The sequence below is a fragment of the Mirounga leonina genome, unplaced genomic scaffold (genome assembly GCF_011800145.1).
Source record: "Mirounga leonina isolate KUSES-001 unplaced genomic scaffold, KU_Mleo_1.0 Mir_94, whole genome shotgun sequence".
NCBI lineage: Eukaryota > Metazoa > Chordata > Mammalia > Carnivora > Phocidae > Mirounga > Mirounga leonina.
Genome location: NW_023270855.1, coordinates 25,834,597 through 25,855,440, shown reverse-complemented (window position 1 = coordinate 25,855,440; position 20,844 = coordinate 25,834,597). Strand labels below are relative to the sequence as shown.

At 39.2% G+C, this 20,844-nt stretch overlaps 1 protein-coding gene across 4 annotated transcripts in view; it reads left to right on the top strand.

Annotated features, from left to right (window-relative positions):
* The window catches only part of SLC25A26 (solute carrier family 25 member 26), a 126,999-nt gene that overhangs the window by 28,385 nt on the left and 77,770 nt on the right, over nucleotides 1–20,844 (top strand). For 3 of the 4 annotated variants that reach the window (XM_034997963.1, XM_034997962.1, XM_034997966.1), the window contains 2 exons: nucleotides 4,322–4,426; nucleotides 6,168–6,215. The exons of the other annotated variant lie outside the window; for it this stretch is intronic. In XM_034997963.1, the coding sequence (XP_034853854.1) occupies nucleotides 4,322–4,426; nucleotides 6,168–6,215 (153 nt within the window). The remainder of the gene's footprint in view (nucleotides 1–4,321; nucleotides 4,427–6,167; nucleotides 6,216–20,844) is intronic. 4 annotated transcript variants of the gene reach the window in all.

Here is a 20,844-nt window from a genome sequence, read left to right as displayed (position 1 = left end):
AATGCCTATTGGCTATTTATGTAAGTGGAGAGAGTCTTAAAAGTGAGACAGGTATGATGAACTTATGTCCCCTTATCCACGGATAAAATTTAAAGCCTAAGGATGGTAAATTAGGAGTTAGAAATGCTGTTAGGATTATTTTATCACCAGCTGTGATTCCATTTGTAACCAGGAGATGGCAGAATTGACACACAGATGAACTGTTCAGTTATAGGGGTTTTGATTCTAAATGATGGTATTACAGAAAGATATACCCTATATATTAATTTGGAAACCTGCTTCCCAGAATTTTGAGAACTACACAAAGAATGTAAAATAAAATGCAAGTAAGTAAATTACGCATTTCAAAAATTTTCAGAGCGTCATGAGGTTTCTCTCCCTCATATTAATTTGCCACATTGGAGTTTACTCTGCCAAGTCAAAAGCAGCCTTTGCTTTGTGATTAAATTTTGGCTATATTCACCTTATTTAGGTTTCTCCGCTGAACTTACTATAGATTTGCCAGTCTAAACTTGAAGAATTAGCTGATACTAAACTTTGAAAATTTAAGTTTATTATTATTATTTAAGTTTATTATAGTATATAAATACGGTCTTTGATGAGAAATAATTCTGGAGATGATAATCAAAAGATATGGGTTTCACCCTTCCTTCCTAAGCCAAGTAGTGCTCTGACCTTTAATAACTACTGTCTCAGATCTGTATGTATTTAAACATGCTGACAATTGGCTTCTAATATCAGAGGCATATTTACAGGCTGTTGATTAGGTTTCCCGGAGAAAAATAAAAATCAGGTAAGTTATTGTGAGCTGTGCTGGCGTAGTTGGGGAAAGGATGTAATGTTAATGGAAGGCACTATCGGTGATGCCCAGTAACCTTGAAGAGCATTTCAGGAGTGAGAGGACAGGGGCGCCTGGGTGGCTCAGTCGGGTAAGCATCTGCCTTCAGCTCAGGTCGTGATCCCAGGGTCCTGGGATCGAGCCCCACGTTGGGCTCCCTGCTTAGTGGGGAGCCTGATTCTCCATCTCCTTCTGCCCCTCCCCCTGCTGTGTGTTCTCTCTCTCTCTCTCTCAAATGAATAAAATCTTAAAAAAAAAAAAAGTGATACTGTGACTAGCTGGCAGTGAGGTATGGAGTTGTGGAAGGTGGCTGTGGCAATGAAAGGTCCGGAGATTTAGCAGCAAGCATCTCTCTCCCTCTGTCTCCTTTGCCGTCATTCCTTTTTTATTTTTATTTTTTTTAAAGATTTTTTTATTTGACAGAGAGAGACACAGCGAGAGAGGGAACACAAGCAGGGGGAGTGGGAGAGGGAGAAGCAGGCTTCCCGCTGAGCAGGGAGCCCGATGTGGGACTCGATCCCAGGACCCTGGGATCATGACCTGAGCCGAAGGCAGACGCTTAACGATTCAGCCACCCAGGCGCCCCATGCCGTCATTCCTTTTACCAAATGGGAGGCCGAAGTTCACTGTAGTTTTTCCCCTTTTCACACACTTAGTCTTATGACCTATAGTTCTGCATCTTGGCGTTTAATAAATACTAAAAGACATTCAGCTCTCCATTGCAAAAATAAATTAAAAAACTTGCCAGGTAAGTGTTTATTTATGTCAAAGAAAAAATCTTGATAGCAGCTTCATTATAATCAATTTTTTTAAAAAGATTTTATTTATTTATTTGACAGAGAGGGACACAGTGAGAGAGGGAACACAAGTAGGGGGAGTGGGAAAGGGAGAAGCAGGCTTCCCGCGGAGCAGAGAGCCCAATGCGGGGCTCGATCCCAGAACCCTGGGATCATGACCTGAGCCGAAGGCAGATGCTAAACGACTGAGCCACCCAGGCACCCTATTATAATCAGTTTTTAATCTAAAGCTTATCATGTTTTTGGTATGTTTAATTCTAATGAAGCCAGTATTGTATTTTAATGTTGGTAAAAGAGAGGAACATGTATTTTCTTTATGTAAAACCTTAGTCATTTTGTCTTTTGATAGACCTTTGACATACAAAACACTCTTGGGTTTAATGAAAATGCCACCATTCCTGTGTCATGGATTCGTACTGAACCCTAGATTTGTGAGGAAAGAATGCTCTAAAGAATGGATTTACCAAGAGACCCACAGATGACATTATTTCCTTTCCTGGAATCACAGTCCTGTAACGTGTTTTTGTTCTTGTGCGGTGAAATACCCTGTTGTGGCTCAAATTCAAATCCAAGAAAGATCAGAGTTAATAGAAAACCGAATCGAAGGCGGCGGAGTTACTGGAGGAAGTAGACAGTGGCCTCTCTCTGCTGCCGAAATGGCCATGCCGCGCAAGTCAGGAGGCCGTGCTAGCTGCTTTGTACCTCTTCAGTTAGCGAGATTGCTTTTCATCCCAGAACCTTTGCAAAGTTCTTGTTTTGCTTCTGTATTTTTAAGAAATAAAAATGTAATGTAAGAACATGAAGGGTTATGAAGCATGAAGTTCCATAAATATTTATGCCAAGCCACACGAGTAGACAATTCCTATTTTCTTGACATATTGGGGTCGTACTTCACTCTTCACCTCTTGAATTGAAAAATACAAGGAGTTAGTGAAACTTTTCTTTCTTTTCTCTTTCCTTTTTTATTTATTTATTTTCATTTCTTTAATGAGTTTTAGATGCTGGGAGCTCTCCTTTTAGGTTCATGGAAGTTTCAATGAACTTTGTTTTATGTCCGGTTTATAAGTATGGATTTAAAAGTTTACACACTTATCAAGAGTAACATGATTTATACCCAGTTTTAGGCCTTGGTGGTAAGGTGTTTAATCTGTTTTTTTGTGTGTGTGATTATGTCTAAATTAAAAACAAGTATTTGTCAAGGCTAATAAGTGGGATTGCTTTGAAAAGCATATTTTATTTTATTATTTTTAAAGATTTTATTTATTAGAAGGAGAGGGAGAACACAAGTTGGGGGAGGGTCAGAGGGAGAGGGAGAAGTGGACTCCCCACTGAGCAAAGAGCCCCATGTGGGGCTCCATCCCAGGACCCTGAGTTCATGACCTGAGCTGAAGGCAGATGCTCAACCTACTGAGCTACCCTGAAAAGCATATTTTAAGTTAGCCCTTTCATTTTGTATTCTTCCTCAATTAAAATCTTTGGTCCATAGCAGATATATTTACCCTTTGATATTATGTTAAAGAAACTTACCAAGTAGGTAATACCTATTGGTTTTAGAGAATTTAGAAGTGCTGGTAGGCAGAAAAAATAAAATCCCACTTTGTTTTTTCAAGTCTATGTAACTATTTATATAGGTAATCTAATGTTAAGTACAAAGATAAAAAATATTTTAAAAATTCTGGAGGGGCACCTGAGTGGCTCAGTTGGTTAAGCAGCCGACTCTTGATTTTAGCTCGGGTCATGGTCTCAGGGTTGTGGGATCGAGCCCTGCATTGGGCTCTGCATTCTGCTTGGGATTCTGTCTCCCTCTGCCCCTCCCCTTGCTCGCTCTCTCTTAAATAAGTAGGTAAATCTTTTTAAAAAAATTTCTGGAATATTGGTTGTTGACCACTCAGGTGTGAATATGGACCAGTCAGGACCTAAGTCAACTTGAATGCTGGAGCAGGGCCCAAGAGTACCTGGAGTTTCTCCTCATTTGTTTCATGGCGGTGGTCTGGGGTGCTGGGGTTGGGAGCCTCTTGAGGCTGGGGTTGGTGGTGAAGTAGAAAATGAGTTATAACCAGCTGATGAGCGGTCTTGCCTCTATTGATGTGTGCATTATTGACAGTAAAGCAAAAGCCCCTTTGGTTCATTCTTTCAACCTATTTTCTTTTTTTTTTTAATATTTTATTTATTTATTTGAGACAGAGAGAATGAGAGACAGAGAGCACGAGAGGGAGGAGGGTCAGAGGGAGAAGCAGACTCCCTGCCGAGCAGGGAGCCCGATGCGGGACTCGATCCAGGGACTCCAGGATCATGACCTGAGCCGAAGGCAGTCGCTTAACCAACTGAGCCACCCAGGCGCCCTCAACCTATTTTCATGTGATCACTAGGTGATGCAGTTCTAGGTGTTGGGGATTCAGAATAAGTAAATGTGTTTCTTGCCATTTGAGGGGCTTACAGAGAGATGGGCTTAGCACAACATGCAAAAGGATCAGTACAGGACAAGGGAGGGTAGGTTCTGGGCTGACAAAATAATGCATGTCCATTAAGGGTCTAAAGTTTTTAAGCTGAAAAAATACCTTTTGACATCTTGCGCTGAGCCTGTACATTATCCCTTTTTAACTATAGTTTTTTGCTTATGAAAAGAATTTCAATTTTCGTAGCAGTTACTTCTTTTTTTAGGATGTAATTAAATTATGTATTTTAGGTTGCCTGCCTGATTCGAGTTCCTTCTGAAATGGTTAAGCAGAGGGCACAGGTATCTGCCTCTTCGAGAACATTTCAGATTTTCTCTAACATCTTATATACAGAGGTGAGATGTGTTTTTAAACTTTTTTTCTTTATTGAGAAAGATTTTATAGTAGCTTTTATGAACATTGTGATTCTTATCCCAGGAGTCTTAGAAGAGACCGTAAAGCTAAATTTAATGCCCAATCACAGTACCTTTTTTTTTTTTTTTAAAGATTTTATTTATTTATTTGAGACAGAGAGAATGAGATATAGAGAGCATGAGAGGGAGGAGGGCCAGAGGGAGAAGCAGACTCCCTGCCGAGCAGGGAGCCCGATGCGGGACTCGATCCAGGGACTCCAGGATCATGACCTGAGCTGAAGGCAGTCGCCCAACCAACTGAGCCACCCAGGCGCCCTCACAGTACCTTTTTAATACTAAGATTATCTTTACCTTTTCTTTGTTTTTGAATTTTAATTTTAATTTTCCCCCCCAAATTTCTAAACAGTACATACCAAGTATCACTACTGTGTACATGTCCTACATTGTAATTGTCCTGTAGTAGTTTCAGAATCAGGCATGGAATAAATCGTAAAAATGTGAATTAAGATATCATATTAAAATGTTACTACAGAACTTGAGGACCCATGGAAGAGAAGTATAGTAATGGACATAGTGACTAGCATCATAATGTTTATATTAAAATTCCTTTTTTACTTGTTAATGTTACATTATGGGTCAGAAGTCAGTCTTGCTGGCCCTATTACTAGGGACCATTGAGCTGCTTTTCTTTGTATTTTTTACAGAAGCCTTTTTTTTTTTTTTAAAGATTTTATTTATTTATTTGAGACACAGAGAGAGAGCCTGAGCGGGGGTTGCGGGGAGGCAGAGGGAGAGGGAGAAGCAGGCTCCCCGCTGAGCCAGGAACCTGATGTGGGGCTCGATCCCAGGACCCTGGAATCATGACCTGAGCTGAAGGCAGACGCTTAACCATCTGAGCCACCCAGGCACCCCAGAAGCCTTTTTTTTTTTTTTTAACAGTAATCAGTCACGTGGAAATTTTCATTGAGTCTAGGTTTTAGAAACGTTATTCTTGGGGCACCTGGGTAGCTCAGTCGGTTAAGCGGCTGCCTTCGGCTCAGGTCATGATCCCAGGGTCCTGAGATCGAGCCCTGCATCGGGCTCCCTGCTCGGTGGAGAGCCTGCTTCTCCCTCTCCCTCTGTCTGCCGCTCTGCCTACTTGTGCTATCTCTGTTAAATAAATAAAAATCTTTAAAAAAAAAGAAAAAAGTTATTCTTCTTAATGGTCCCTTTGTCACTTAGGTGAGGAGTTACTGAGTATTTAATCATAGGATCATGAGATCAATCCAGTAGAGCGACCCTGTTGTGAGTCATGTGGACAGTTAATTAAGTCAAGGCTTGTCCAGAGGTATTTATCACTGTGGAGAGACTAATTGCTGATGTCTTCTGATTGAAACTATGAAATACAATTCTGTTTGTATATGAAAGGATGATTGGCATTTTGTGTGCTTTTGCTTTTGGAAATATTTTTAAAGTATCTCAAGTATGATTTTTCAGGAGCAGAAATGTTGAAAACAACTGAAATAGTCTGTTTGATTATTTTAGAGATGTTCCCATGTTAAAGGGAGCTGACCTGAGCCTTTTATACTTGAGTTTATAACCTTTAACCTCCTACGGAACTGTGGTCATTGTGACTGTTTTAAAACTCCGACTTCAGAAAAGGTAGATCTGCCTTTTTCAGAATGTCATTCAGAACTCTCTGCTATTCTAACTTTCTGAGCTCTTGGCCTTTTGTTTGTTTCAGGGCATCCAAGGATTGTATCGAGGCTACAAAAGCACAGTTTTAAGAGAGGTAACTCACTTAATTTCCAGTATTGAAGTGCAAAAGAATGATACGAATAAAGTTATTCAGAGAATCTGCTTTAAAAAATTAAAAAGAGAATTTGTGATCACTTTTTGAACACTGTTTAGTCTTATCCTGGTTCTTAGATCTAACGAATGGGTAGAATGGGTTTGCTGAAAGAGCAGTCTCCCTGGTCAGAATGGCACCCATCCTGTGGTGTGGTTGTTGCTAGGGTGGCTGAATGTCTGCTTTGGCCGAAATAGTAAGAAACAACTACTAAGGGTAAGATACCAAGTTAATTACCAGAATACACAGAATTAATGAAAACTTAGTAATGAAAGAAGCACTTGAAGAAACAAGTGTCTCAAAAGTCTGTATCGTACAGTCAACTCTTGTCTTCCTGATAACAAGGTACAATGAGCTGGGGCATTCAGTTGGGACTGGGGTGCTGGCCCTGCAGATGGCCCACGCAGGGTGCCCCCAGCAGCCACTTCACGTCTTGTGACCTCTAACTCTGAAAGTTGGGGATTCAGTACATTTCTTTTGCTGTTGAAAAAGCAAAGTGATGTCAGTATCTTCCTGTCGGAAGTATGTTTTACTTTTTCCCCTCACATAGAGGACAATATTTTGAAGTTCAGAAGTTGATTTATGCAAGATTTATGACAGTCTTTGTCTGGTTCGGGATATAGTTTTCTTTTTTTTTTTTTTTTTTAAGAGTTTAACTCCTAGGATTTTTTTTTTCAGCTTTATTGAGATATAATTGACAACTAAACTTGTAAGGTATTTAAAATGTACAGTGTGATGATGATTTGATATATACACATATATATGTATACATATGTATATGTTGTGAAAAGGATTGGCACATAGTTTCCTATTAAAGAAAATACAAATGGGAATCTGCATACCTTTGCTCTGTATGCTTTTTTCTACTTGGAGTTCCCTGGGTGCTAAAATATTTGCATTTATAAAAATGTTTTTAATTTAAATAAATACTGCTATGATTAGCAGAACATTGAAATGTTTTTAATTTAAATAAATACTGCTATGATTAGCAGAACATTGAAATTGTTTGAAATCCCTAGTTTTATTCCTAGGTAGTTTTTGTGTGTTTTGTTTTTTACTATATGCTACAATCTTTTTTATGAAACACCAGCACTGTTACATGTTATTTAAAGCTTTGATTTCCACAAGGTAACAGCCTTTAGTGTAGTGTGGTATAGTTGATGTAGATCTTTGAAAAACTTCCTTTGAAGGAAAACTGAATGTTTCAAAATTAGTTTATTTTTGTGACGGTGACTTCTGTCTTTCAAAAATATCACCCACACTATATCTTCATTCTGTACTTATTTTCTGATTCACTAAACATGTGTGATTTACTCAGATTTCACCGGGGTACAGCAAACCAGGGGGCACTGAATCTTTTTTGTTTTTCTGAGAGATCCTGAATAAATGAATATATTTACATGCCAGGCATTACTGGGTTTGCATACAAACAGATAAAACACATGGTTACAACTGCATTCTATTCTTTTAAAAATTTGTTTTGACATATGTCACACTAGTAATTAATTTCTAGGCTGCAGTTTTTGCAAGTAGTGTGACCCTACTGAGATGACTTTGTTTACTGAAAATGGCAGTGCTTTGTTGGAAATTTAATTGGGGTCTTCTGCATTATGTGTATTCATAAAAGATCCTTCAGAACTGATTTTAGTTGAAATATTGCTTTTGTACAGATTCTCTGATAGAACGAGAGAAGAATTATCACTGAATGAAACATAGCTTCTTTTCAAAATGAGAAAAATAAGAAGTGATATATCTGCTTTAAACAAAATTTTTACATTATAAATAGTTTCAATTCTTACGTTATTCTGACACCAATATCAAATCTTTTTGCCAAGAGCTTCTTTGATTGTTTCAATAAGAAAATACATTGAAGCCTTAGTGAGAATCACCAGGAAACTTATATGGTTATTCTGTGTACAATTTTTTCTTTAAAACAGGTTTTATCTCCCTAGCGGTAGCCCATTAGAATGAGATTGAAGTTTGAATCCATGCATTATAAGATAGATTATGTGTATTCTTTAGATTTTGTGAATGCCGTCACATGTTTTTTACTGCATTTGATGTTTGTGGAGATAGTGTGCTTATCCCTTATGTTTGCTTCAATTATTGTAGTTACTGTGAATTTTAGATGGAGTGTAAGCAAGGTCAACAGATTATACTCTATACCTCAGCCATTCAGTATTCGTTTGTCTCATGATCTTGGATAAATTAAATGCAGCCAAACCCTGAGCTGGAGTGGTGTTATTGTAGTAAGATGGAAATAGGGAGCAAAACCGCAGCTGCTTCCCTAGCTAGACTGATTTCAGAGCATTCATTGTCCTGGAAGTTCTCTGGAGAGCAGCCTCATGATCTTGTATGTGAATTAGAAGGACTTCTAAAGAGGAAGAAAGCCGAGAAAGGCAAGATGTTTCAAAAGAAGTAGGGATAAGTTAAGCTCGGCAAATACGCTTTATCCACAGATTCTACTTAGCAGTCATTTTAAGAGCACCTACTGTGTGTTGGGCACCATGCAGAACGTTTCTGCCCTCAAGGATTCACATTTTTGTGGGAAAACGACTAGGAGTAGACACTTCACAGTGCCATAGTGATATGTAGGAACAAAATGTGGCTGAGATGGTGGAGGAAGCAGTGCTTGAATGGTACTCAGTATCTGTTTCATTAATATAAACGAAATGTTGACTTAACTCTGAAGGAGTGGCAGTTAGAAATAATCAAGGAGACAGGCAGATGTAACATCATGAGCGAAGGCACAGGGTGTAAAAGCATCTGTGTACCTTGCTTAGCTCAGCAGCTTTGGAGTTTTCATCCCCTCAGAAGAGGCAAGAGGGATTTCTCTCTACATCAGGCCAAGTGAGGATGCTGCAGGGAGGCACTCAACCAGGTGAGGTGTTTGCCCAGAGGAGAGGTCGAGCCTGTCCCTGTAGCTGGATGCCTGCCAGGGGACTGGAGTCCAGCACGTGGGAGAAGGCCTTGGAAGAGCCTGGCATGTGTCCCCCGGAATTTGGAGGCTGAATTACTGGTGTTTGACTCTTGTCTGTGTAAATCTGATGGTAAGAAGGTGGTTGGAGCTGCCTCAGTGGCAGGATGTTGCCATCGTGATCATGAATGACTCCCGGCTTCTCTTTGGTAGATGAGAGCAGCCACTACAGAGAGATGAGATGGGTGAGGATGATCTCCCCCCTCTCCCCACAGCTTTGCTCCCAGGCTTCAATGAAAGCAGGTCTCCCCTCAAACTCTGTGACACATGCAGTCAGAATCAAGCAGGCCAAACACGTCACTCAGCCTGTTCTGTAAGTTCATCGAAGCCCTGGGTCTGTCCCTGTAGGGCCCCCCCAAATCACCACTGATTGAAAAGTTCACTCGCAGGTAGACAGGGCAGCTTTTCCAGTGTGGTTACCCTTCTTGTCTATCTTATCCCCCTGATGCGCTGGCTGGAAATGAGGACCTCTAGGAATCAAGCCTTGGGAGTGCCCTTCAGCGTCTACTCCAGCTCTGTTGTCTGCCCCTCGGTGTCTTTGCCCCTCAGACTTTTGATACTGTATAAATCTCACGTGTGTCTTACCAGAGACACCCTGTCTTAGGTGTTCTGCCATGTGTTTGTTTCTGTAGCCAAAATATCTTGGAGGCGATTTTTTTTTTATCACTTCATAAAGATCACCCTCTCATTTTTATGATTGCAGAGTACTCCATTGTGTACACGAGCCATTGGTTATTTAACCAGTTCCTTGGTGGGCATTGCACACATGCTGCAGTGTGTGTTACCATTCTTACGTCATTTTGTACACGGTGAGGATGTTTGCAGGTTAAATACCCAAAGTGAGATTGCTTGGCTAACGTGTATGGCATTCATAATTTCGATGTCATGGCCACATTGCCCTGCAGTGAAATACTAGTCGACACTTGTGCTAGCGATGTAGGAGCTCTTCCCCTCTGCCTTACCAACGGTACCAGCAATCTGAGAGGTGAAAACTAATCTCACTCTAGTTTTAAATCTGAGCCTGGGCATATGGATATAGATCCAAGAACTGTTTTATTTCCTTAACTGTGAACTGATTGTTTGAATTATGTTAGAGTCCTCGTGAGAATGAGATGGAGCAATCCCTGTGAAGGGCTTTCTACAGAGCCTGTCACATGGGATGCGTTTTGTATGCTTAGTAACCGGAAGGGCTTTTGACAGGGAATAACACCTAAGTGTGAAATGCACCTCTGCCCTGGACCAGCTGTCTGCTCTTGGCAAGTTGCTTAACCTCTCTGAGCCCAAGTTTGCCCATCTGCGCTAGAAACTGTGCATAGACTGTTCTCACTGAAATCTCCCAGCAGTCTTACGAAAGAATATTAGAGCAATATGATTTGCCAGGGGACTCAGATGAAGAAACCAGACTCTAGGTTATGAGGTCCTTGAACAGCCATACGACCTTGATCAGTCTGTATTTAAACATCCGAATGCCATTTCATGATGATGAGTAACAATTGTGTTTCAGTTAGAGGCCAGCTATTGGTATTACGTGTAAAGCTTCTCAGCTACAATTGGAGAGCGTTTTATCCAAATGTCTTGTAGAGGGGAATTTTGTGTTCAGTTAACAAATTGCAACCTGCAGCTGATTTTATATTCATTGGCTACTTCTGTAGGAAAAACAACATAATGGTTATAATAATGTAAAGTTGCCCTAATTGGTGTTTCAGTTGGTTAAAATTACTAATGTAAATATGTTGGAAAAGTTCTTTGATTATTCTCTTTCGGGTCACATTGATAATTTACTGGAATTTATTTCCCAAGTAAGATTATCCATTTAGAGGAAGGCTTTCTTACTGAGATTGCAACACTTGAATGTTTTCCATGGAAAGATGTTTTGAAGCAACTGTAGCTAGAACTTCTGTTACTTATTTAAGGTCCTTCAGCCTGTGTCTGCTTTCATTATAGTAAAAAGAGAAAAACAAACGGTGCTATCTGATAAGAAAGGATGTTTTTCTCCTGGTGTCACTGCTGTGTATCTATCTCTGCGTATGTTTATATGAAATTGTTTTCTTTGATTTCCTTCTTTCTCTTGTGGTTTGTCCTTACCTTTCAGTTCTGTTGGGCCTTGTGTAGTCAGACGCCAGATGAATTTGCCTTGGAAAGGGCTATTGGATTTTTGCCTCTCTGTAGCATGCACAGGCTGTAGCATAATGCCTTCCAAAAAATTAGCACTCAGTAAATATTTGTTGGTTTTTCCATTCCTTTAAGTCTGATTAATTTTTACTCAGATGCTGCTGGACATCTTGACCACTTTAGAATGCTGAGGCTGTTCTAGAGGGACTGGGAATTAGGCAGGGTGGTGGCTCAGCCTTTCGATACACTCCATTATAAGACCTTTACTTTAGATAGTTGACAAAATGCCAAAGAGTATATAGTTTTCTAAGATTTCATTCTTCTTAAACCTTGAAAAAAATAGTTTTTATAAGACTGGTTTCATCAGAAAAATATTAATTGCTGTAATAATTTACTTATTTTCCACATCTGAGTAATTCCACTGAAAAGGAAAAAGGTGATTATAAATCTTTCCAAACTTTGAATGTGAAATTGTTTTTCCCTTAAAATCGAATGCAAACATATTGAACCCTGTTTTAATCCTACATAATTCATTTTATTAACTATGACCAAACAGAACATCTGTTAAAATTCCATAATGTTAGCTTCATGGGAAAAGAAAAAAATGTTTGCTTTTGGAATTTTTCCACTGTTTTATTGTCCAGGCTTTCAGTAAATGTGTAACGGGACATTCTTATTAATGGGAATATTAAACAAATGAAAATGAAAATACCCCCTTTAATCACAGAGGTTTATAAAAATGAGTTCCTTAATTGCATTTACATTATTATAACTTTATACTGTAGAGATGTCCTATGAAGAATACGAGTGATGATTCATTCTTTGAGAACCTTAAATTATTACTCCTCAAATAAGGATTTTAGCCTGCAGTTTTTCATCATATCTTAAATAAACAAACATTTTCAGAAAGAACAATTTAGTAGAATTATCTTAATATAGAAAAATTACTCTAGCCCTTCAGTGCATATTTTCTCATATTTTGTTTACAAGAAACCAGCTGCTATTTACTTTTCTCATTCTTTGGACACATTTCCTTTGTGCAGTTTGGAAAATGCTGCCTGTTTCCATTGTTGCACGGTGGCCATGCTGTCCTGAAGGGATACCAGTTCCTGTGTATAGGGCTTACTGGGATGTAAGTGCAGTATCCTGACTCTTCCATGTACGCACATAAGAAAGCTACTGGTTAAAGGTGGAAATGATCTCTTAATTTTTCATTTTAATTGTTAATATCATAAGCCATTATGTTGAAGGACCTCTGTCTTTGTTGTTTGTGTTTTTCATCCTATGTTTGAAGAGGAAATATCCTCTTCATCTTTGTATGTCAGTGTAGATTGCATTTAGGCTACAAATAACAGAAAATCTGACTACATTGGCTGTAGCACATAAGGGTTTTTTTCCCCTCCCTCTATAACAAGAAATATGTAGTCAGTTAAGTCTGAGGCTGGTATACTGGTTAAATGAGAGCATACAGGAAACAGGCCCTTTCATTCTACTTGGTTGACCTTAATACTCTGGCTGATTTACTCATGGTCACAAAATGGCTGCTCCATTTTAGGCATCATGGCCCCCTTCTAAGCATGAAGAATGGGGAAGGGCTGGAGGCAGTACTAGCCTGTCATTTTGTGTACTTGGAAAACAAAAGCTTTCTGGGACCAGGTGTCTTAGTGCCTTCCTGAGTTGAATGGGGAGTGGGAAGTTAAGTGTGTATGGAACTTTTCTGTGTAGGAGGTGAAGCCAGGCAAACGGGGTTGGGACTGCTGTTACTGAATCGCCCTGCAGTGTCTGCTATATTCTGGCCTCTCACGTTTTTCTAGCTCAAGTTCCATTTCTTCAGAAAGGAAACCATTTCATACACCTCCCACTTCATCCCATACTTGGGTACCCTCTGAAGGACCACAGAAGGTCCAGAAGGTCCAGAACACTTGTCTGGACCACAATTTTTGGAGATTTAATTCTGTTCTGTAAACTGTAATGTCTGTTCTTATTCTTTTTGCTACCTTTGTTTTTTTGGGGCACCACTGTGGAAGCTCTTCTTTAAAAATCACATGGTGGGGGTGCCTGGGTGGCTCAGTTGGTTAAGCAACTGCCTTCGGCTCAGGTCATGATTCTGGAGTCCCGGGATCGAGCCCCGCATCGGCTCCCTGCTCAGCGGGGGGTCTGCTTCTCCATCTGACCCTTCCCCTCTCATGCTCTCTGTCTCCCATTCTCTCTCAGATAAATAAATAAAATCTTAAAAAAAAAAAAAATCACATGGTGGTCCCTTTGTAATTCTGAATTGTAATTCTGAAAACAAGAGTTTACTTCAAAGTTACTTATTTTTTATACAGTTTCAATTTTTAAGTTGAGATCTCAGAATACCTCTTGAAATATGTAGGTAGACACTTTCCTTAAAAATATATATAAATCACTGGGGCACCTGGGTGGCTCAGTCGTTAAGCGTCTGCCTTTGGCTTAGGTCATGATCTCAGGGTCCTGGGATTGAGCCCCACATCGGGCTCCCTGCTCGGCGGGAAGCCTGCTTCTCCCTCTCCCACTCCCCCTGCTTGTGTTCCCTCTCTCACTGTGTCTCTCTCTCTGTCAAATAAATAAATAAGATCTTAAAATATATATATAAATCACAATTGAAATAATAGCTTACTTCCCCTGTTCCACTCGTGGTACTAAGTTCTTCACATGCATTTCCTTCCTTCCTTCCTTCCTTCCTTCCTTCCTTCCTTCCTTCCTTCCTTCCTTCCTTCCTTCCTTCCTTCCTTCCTTCCTTCCTTCCTTCCTTCCTTTTAAAAAAGATTTTATTTATTTGAGAGAGAGAGAGTGAGCGCACAAGCAGGGGGAGAGGGAAAGGGAGAAGCAGGCTCTCCACTGATCAGGGAGCCTGATGCGGGAACTGATCCCAGAACTCTGGGATCCTGATCTCAGCGGAAGGCAGATGCTTAACCAACTGAGCCACCCACATGCCCCCATATGCAGTATTTCATATACTGCATATAATCCTCCCAATAACCTAAAACATCCCTATTTTGTAGAAACTGAGGTTTACTAAGTTTGTAGTTCACTCAAAGTCTTAGATCCAGTAAGGGAGGGAACCAAGGACTCGAGAGCCCATGATCTGAATCCCTGTGGTCAGCTGTACATTTTGCCCTTTATATGCAAATAAATTTTTCTAAGGTGGAAAATATTTCAAGTTAGTAGTATTTTTCTTCGATTCTTATACCTTTAAGTAGGCACTAGTGCCAGGAGTTTGGGGAAAATAGGTTCTCCGCAACCAGGAGCCTACAAGACTTTAAAAGAAAGGAGGACTAAGCCTAGAGAATCTGCTTTGATAGAGATGCTCATAAAGGATGGTGGCTCACAAGTGTGTATTATCCCATATGTCTGCATGATTAGCTCTTACCCGTCAGGTGGTAGTTCACATGTCCCTTCTCTGAGGGGCCTACTGTGACCTCTGTAGCTGAAATGCACCTGCCCCAGCCCCAAGCACTCACTTGGTACCCTAGTTTTGCACCCTTATCTGCAATAATCTTCTTGTTTATAAACTTATTACCTGCCTCCCTCCCCTAACAAAAATATATGCACTGTGAGGGCAAGTGCCTGTTGTTTGTTTTGTTTTTTTCTGTTAACACCTAGACGAGTGCTTGACATGTAGTGCACTCAGAAAATACTTAATGGACAAATCAATGACTTAATCATACTTGCTTCTTAGAAGTAGACTGGTTTTAAAGTATTTAGGTATTTAAAATCTCTAGCAGATGCTCAGACTAAGTTGGATTTGGCAAGAGTTGTGGAATCCTCACTTAATTCCCAGGCAAGGTAGTGGTTTTCTGCCATATAAATTTTCTGCACTTCAAATGAAGTTAATTTTCTTCTTGTCTTTTACCATATATCCTGGTATATTGTGCCTTCCACAAATAGCTTTTATTCTGATTTTGTCATTTCTAGTTAAGCGTTTTTGCAATGAATATTTCATGTATTTAAAACACTTTTTCAGATGACGTAGGAAATAGCAAACAACTTATTCATGAAGAAAATCCTTCACCAGATATAGGCAAATTACATACACTGAACACTGTAGGTCAGAAGTTACTCCTGAGATTCTGAGTAGTGTATAATATCTTACTGTCTGAATGAACATTATCTTATAAGGAGTATTAAGGAGCAATATTAAGAAAACCAAGTTTGAAGGAAAAATCTAGAATTTTTATGTGTGATTCAGGTTTGTCGTTGAAGGGAACCATTTAAAGGACTTATTGAAAACGATTGTGTGTTTGACTGCCTGGTTGCACATTACCTTGGGATCATATGATGTTAGTTACAGTTTGAATTCTGATAATTTACATATATTTTTCTAAGCTGTAGCTGAAACTCTAGGGTGTTTGCCTATTTTATGGATCAGTAAGCTGAGGCAGACCTGGGAACAGAGGCCATGCCTGTGTGATCCAAAGCCTGCGTTGGTTACACTCTGCTTCCTGCTCGTGTTTTGCAGATAAATTCAGTGTTCATTCCTCTTGGAATTTTTTGGTAAATCAGGAAAATAAAGTGATTTGAAACAAATCTGTTGGATTGAAGTGGAGCACGATTTCTGAGGGTTAGGATTCTGAAATGTAGAAATGGAACCATATATACAAGTAGAACACAACCAGATGCTTATAAATTGGAACTAATATGGTTTCAACATCCTTCATCCAGTGTTTGTGAAGATGGCTTACAAATGCTTTGACTGATTTCAGACTCTGTCCTCTTTTCTTCCATGGGCTTCAGCATGTGTTCTGAGAAAACAACACAGTAGCGGGAAAAAGTTGATCATCTTTGGCATAGAAATGATTTTGGTATTTGGCTAAGTAATTAACAGATAATTTATTGACTAGTGGAAAAGGAGAAAGTGGCCAGAGAGAAGGCTGTTTCTTTTCCTTTGTGAAAACACTTGGCTTTTTAAATTGAGTTTGCCGATATAGAAGTTGTATTCTAGAATAACACACTAGAGGGTGCACAACGCCTGTGTTTTAAATGTTGGTGGCAGAAACTTCATTACATGAATTTGGAAAGCTCCTGAGGTGATTACCCTGGTACCTTTAAAAACCGTTCAAATTAAGAAATGAAAATCCAAGCATAATAGTGTTTTCCAATCCAAGGTTCCTAAGTAAATAAATTTGTTTTATCTTTTGATAAATGTATGCACAGATTTTAATTTGGGTTCGAAGTTTTAAAATTTTTGTCATGGAAAAATGTAAAGATACACAAAAATAGGTGAGTAAAATGAATCTCTCTGGGCCCATCACTCAGCTACAACAAGTATCCACTCTTGGCCAATTTTGTTTCATCTGTACTCAGACCCAACCCCTCCCCTTCCGTTATTTTGAAGCAAATATTACACATTACCTTATTTTATTCAAAAATATCTCATTATGCATCCAACTTTACAGTTGGAAAACCTGAAAGATGCTACCTGATTCAAGTGACTGAGGTTAGCAGCATCACTAACAAGATATATTGACTTCCAACACCCCCAATATGATGCACCAAGAAGAGCACAAAATCACTATGATCTTCTGCCGAAAAAAGTGCATCATCTGAACCTGATCATGAGAAAATATCAGACAAACTGAAATGGAGAGACTTTATACAAAATTGTCAAGGTCTTGAAAAATAAAGATGAAGGAACTGTCAAGCGTAGCAGGAGACACAAGTGAGTGCAGTGTGGGATGCTGGACTGGACTCTGGAACAGAAAGGGTAGTAGGGAAGAAAACGGGTGAAATTCAAGTAAGGTGTAGAGTTTAGCTACTAGTGTAGCTGAAATACTAGTAGCTGGTTTTGATGACCATGCTCTGGTTATTTAAGTTGTTAACATCAGGGGAATCTGGCTGTGGGGTATATGTGAACTCCCTGTACTATGTTAGTGACTTGTATGAATGTCTGGAAATTATTTAAAAAAAATAGCTGAAACATAATGCTAGAAGACAGCGTATGAAATACTTTATTTTTTTAAAGATCTTCTAGAATAAGGACAAGTTAAACTTAAAACTTATGCTTTCATTTTTTATCTTTATCCAAGTAATGCTACATGGAATTGCTAACAAGTCCAACAGTGCGGAATGTAGGCTGAGAAGCAAGTCTCCTGTCTTCCTTCTCCATTCCAGTCTCACTCTCTAGAGATAACCTTTTTCAACTGTTTCTGTGCTTAGTTCATCTTATTACATTCATATTTCTGGAAAATATATTTAAACATTTGTTTCTTAATTTGTCAGTCTTAGATACAATCTATTGAATCTTTGGAATGAAATATGTGGTTTAGCTTGCTTTATGCTCCTCCCCAAACATACCTCATTCTAGCATTCCGGTTACATAAATTTTACTTTGGTTATTTTAGAAACTTTAAGTCGTGTATTTGTGTCTGTGTTTTTTATCCGACAGACTTTCAGCATCTTGTAACTTTCTGTTTATGAGTTGAGGTTGTTACTTCTTTTTGCCACCAAACCCTCTTTGACTTTAGAATTCCACTTTCTGGAATGACTCTCCCACTGCACTTTACTCCAGTTGGTCAAGTTGCCTGTCAGTTTCACCCTGTCCTTCGTCCACAGTCACTACTTCCATGATTTTTTTCTGGATTGATTTTCAAAGTTGAACACGGTGAACGGTTAGTATTATTTGAGACTTCACAGAGGATCACCTGGCCAAGTAGTATGCTGGGGTTGTATAGTTGACCTTCAAAGGAATGTGGGTGTTAAGAGTGCTGTTGCCCTGTGCAGTGGGAAATGTGCATATAACTTTAGACTCTCCCAAAACTCAATTACTGATAGCCTGCTGTTGACCAGGAGCCTTACTGATAACACAAACAGTCAATTAACACATATGTTATTTATTACGTGTTTTATATATTATACTTTTTTAAAGAAAGTAAGAGAAAAAAATGTTAAGAAAATCTAAGGGTGAGAAAATACATTTAAAGTACTGTACTGTATATATATTTAAAAAAAACTGCATGTAAGTGGGACCAATGCAGTTTAAACCTGTGTTGTTCAAGGGTCAACTGCACTCCCTTTTATTTTTTTAATTTCTTTTTTTAAGATTTTATTTATTTGAGAGAGAGAGAGAAAGAGAACAAGCCCGGGGAGGGGGGAGAGGCAGAGGGAGAAGCAGACTCTCCACTGAGTAGGGAGCCTGACGCAGGGCTCGATCCCAGGACCCTGGGATCATGACCTGAGCCAAAAGCAGATGCTTAACCGACTGAGCCACCCAGGCGCCCCCATTAGTTGCTATAGTTTATCTCGTGTTTTAATTTGCTGAACATTTGGGGCATGAACTTTCTGTTTTTCTACTTGAGGTTTCTAATTGTTTCCTTGGGGGTGGGGTTGCATTATTTACCTTTTTCATATATTGAAGTGTGACAACCTCAAAATCTTTTTGGTTTTTGTACTGACTTTCTTTTTCCCTTGGGAAGATTGGAAACTTCCATCATTCTGTCCTCACCTGGTGTGGTCACTCACCGTGTCTGGACTTTGCACTGCCTTCCTGGGTTGGATTTGCTGCTTCCTGGGGGTGTTAGAGCATAGTGGTTCTGGATTTGGGCTTTGGAGCCAGACTGCTTGGGTTCCACCATGGCTCTCCCTCTGACAGGCTTACATCCCTGGGACCTTACTATCCTCATCTATTGAAAAGCATGATGAATCATTTGTTTAAGGCCTTTATTTTATCCTGATTTTTTGGTCATATAACTATTAGTAACTATTTATCAGTCCCTAATACAATTTACAAAAGTACTTACAGCATTTGGTGATAACCATTCATAAGGATTCTTTGGGCTCAAGTGTGTTTCCTCGATTTTTTTTTTTTTTTTTAAGTAGGAGGGAATTATGTCATTGAACTAGGATTCTTAGAGAAGCATTTTGATCTTATCGGTTTAGTGTGGATCCTAATTATATTTGGGAGGTAAGTGATTATGTTTGGTGTAGGAGTCTTTTAAACTGATACCAGGTATTCTAATAAAGCTCCCTTATACCTTGATCCACATGTTATGTATCTTCCCTGTTGTTTATCTGTGTTTATCCATCTCTCTCTTTGGGAGAATGGAATAATAGCCAAGTTAAAAATCACTTTGGAGGGGCTTCTGGGTCACTCAGTTGGTTAAATGTCTGCCTCTTGGTTTCGGCTCCGGTCATGATCTCATGGGTTGTGGGATCTAGCCCTGCATGGGCCTCTGTGCTCAGCGGCAAGTCTGCTTGAAGATTTTCTCCCTCTGTCCCTTTCCCCACTTATGTGCACACATGCTCTTTTCACATGCTGCTTGCTCTCTCTCTAAAATAAATAAATCTTTAAAAAAAAATCACTTCGGAATGAAGTTTATTGTTCTTTATAGGGTAAATTAAGTATGTCTTTGGCCTGGTAGAAGGTATCAATAATGTCTGTGCTTAAAGGAGACTGTGATATGTCTTCTCTTGAGCAACCAAGATCTTATGAAAGTTACACTTTTTGCCAATTATCTGTTGGTTCATACAGTTGTTTACAAAGGTTCTTTTCTTCATCCCCACAGACATTGAATGTGAATTTGAAAAAAAAAATTGTATGTTGTGTAGATAATACATCTCAACCATTAAGTTTTGGACTAGTTTCGACCAAGTGAAAACATGAAACAAAGGGCCTGGTGCAAGTATAGTAACCTCTTGGTAAGTAGTGAGTTGTCACTATCTTATAAGCCATTTTATGAACTAACAGATATTTGCCTATTTAATACCACTGGGAAAACTGACACTCAGTGGTGTAAGTAACTTGGTCTGTGTTAAATAACACAATTCATAGAGGGCAGAGGTGGGCTCTGAATTCTTTAAACACTTACACTCTTCTTATAACAATGTATATATTTCTTTTTCTTTGTTGGGAGTGTGAATGAGTAGGTTTTAGAGTGAATAGTAGCACCTTTTTCTTTTCTTCTTCCTCCCCCACTTTTTCTTTTGAAAAACTACAATTTATAGAAAAGTTAAAATATGTATTCTTTCCCCAGGATTCAGTGATGAACATTTTGCCTTATCTGCCTTAGCCTTCTTTTTCTATTTTTTTCCTGAAACATTTTAAGTGGGTAGCAGATATCTGATACTTCATCATTAAATATTTATTATATGTCTCCTAGGAATGGAGTCATGGTTGATCTCAAGGTTGTGAGATTAAGCCCCGTGTTGGGCTCCATACTGGGCGTGGTGCCTGCTTAAGATTCCCTCTCCCTCTGCCCCTCCACCTAAAAAAAAAAAAAGAATGGAGATATGCTTCTCTTTTTATTTATTTATTTTTTTATTTTCATCTGTACCTGGGGGATTTTTTTAAAAAAATTTTATTGTTATGTTAATCACCATACATTACATCATCAGTTTTTGATGTAGTGTTCCATGATTCATTGTTTGTGCATAACACCCAGTGCTCCATTCAGTACGTGCCCTCTTTAATACCCATCACCAGGCTAACGATCCTCCCACCCCCCTCCCCTCTAGAACCCTCAGTTT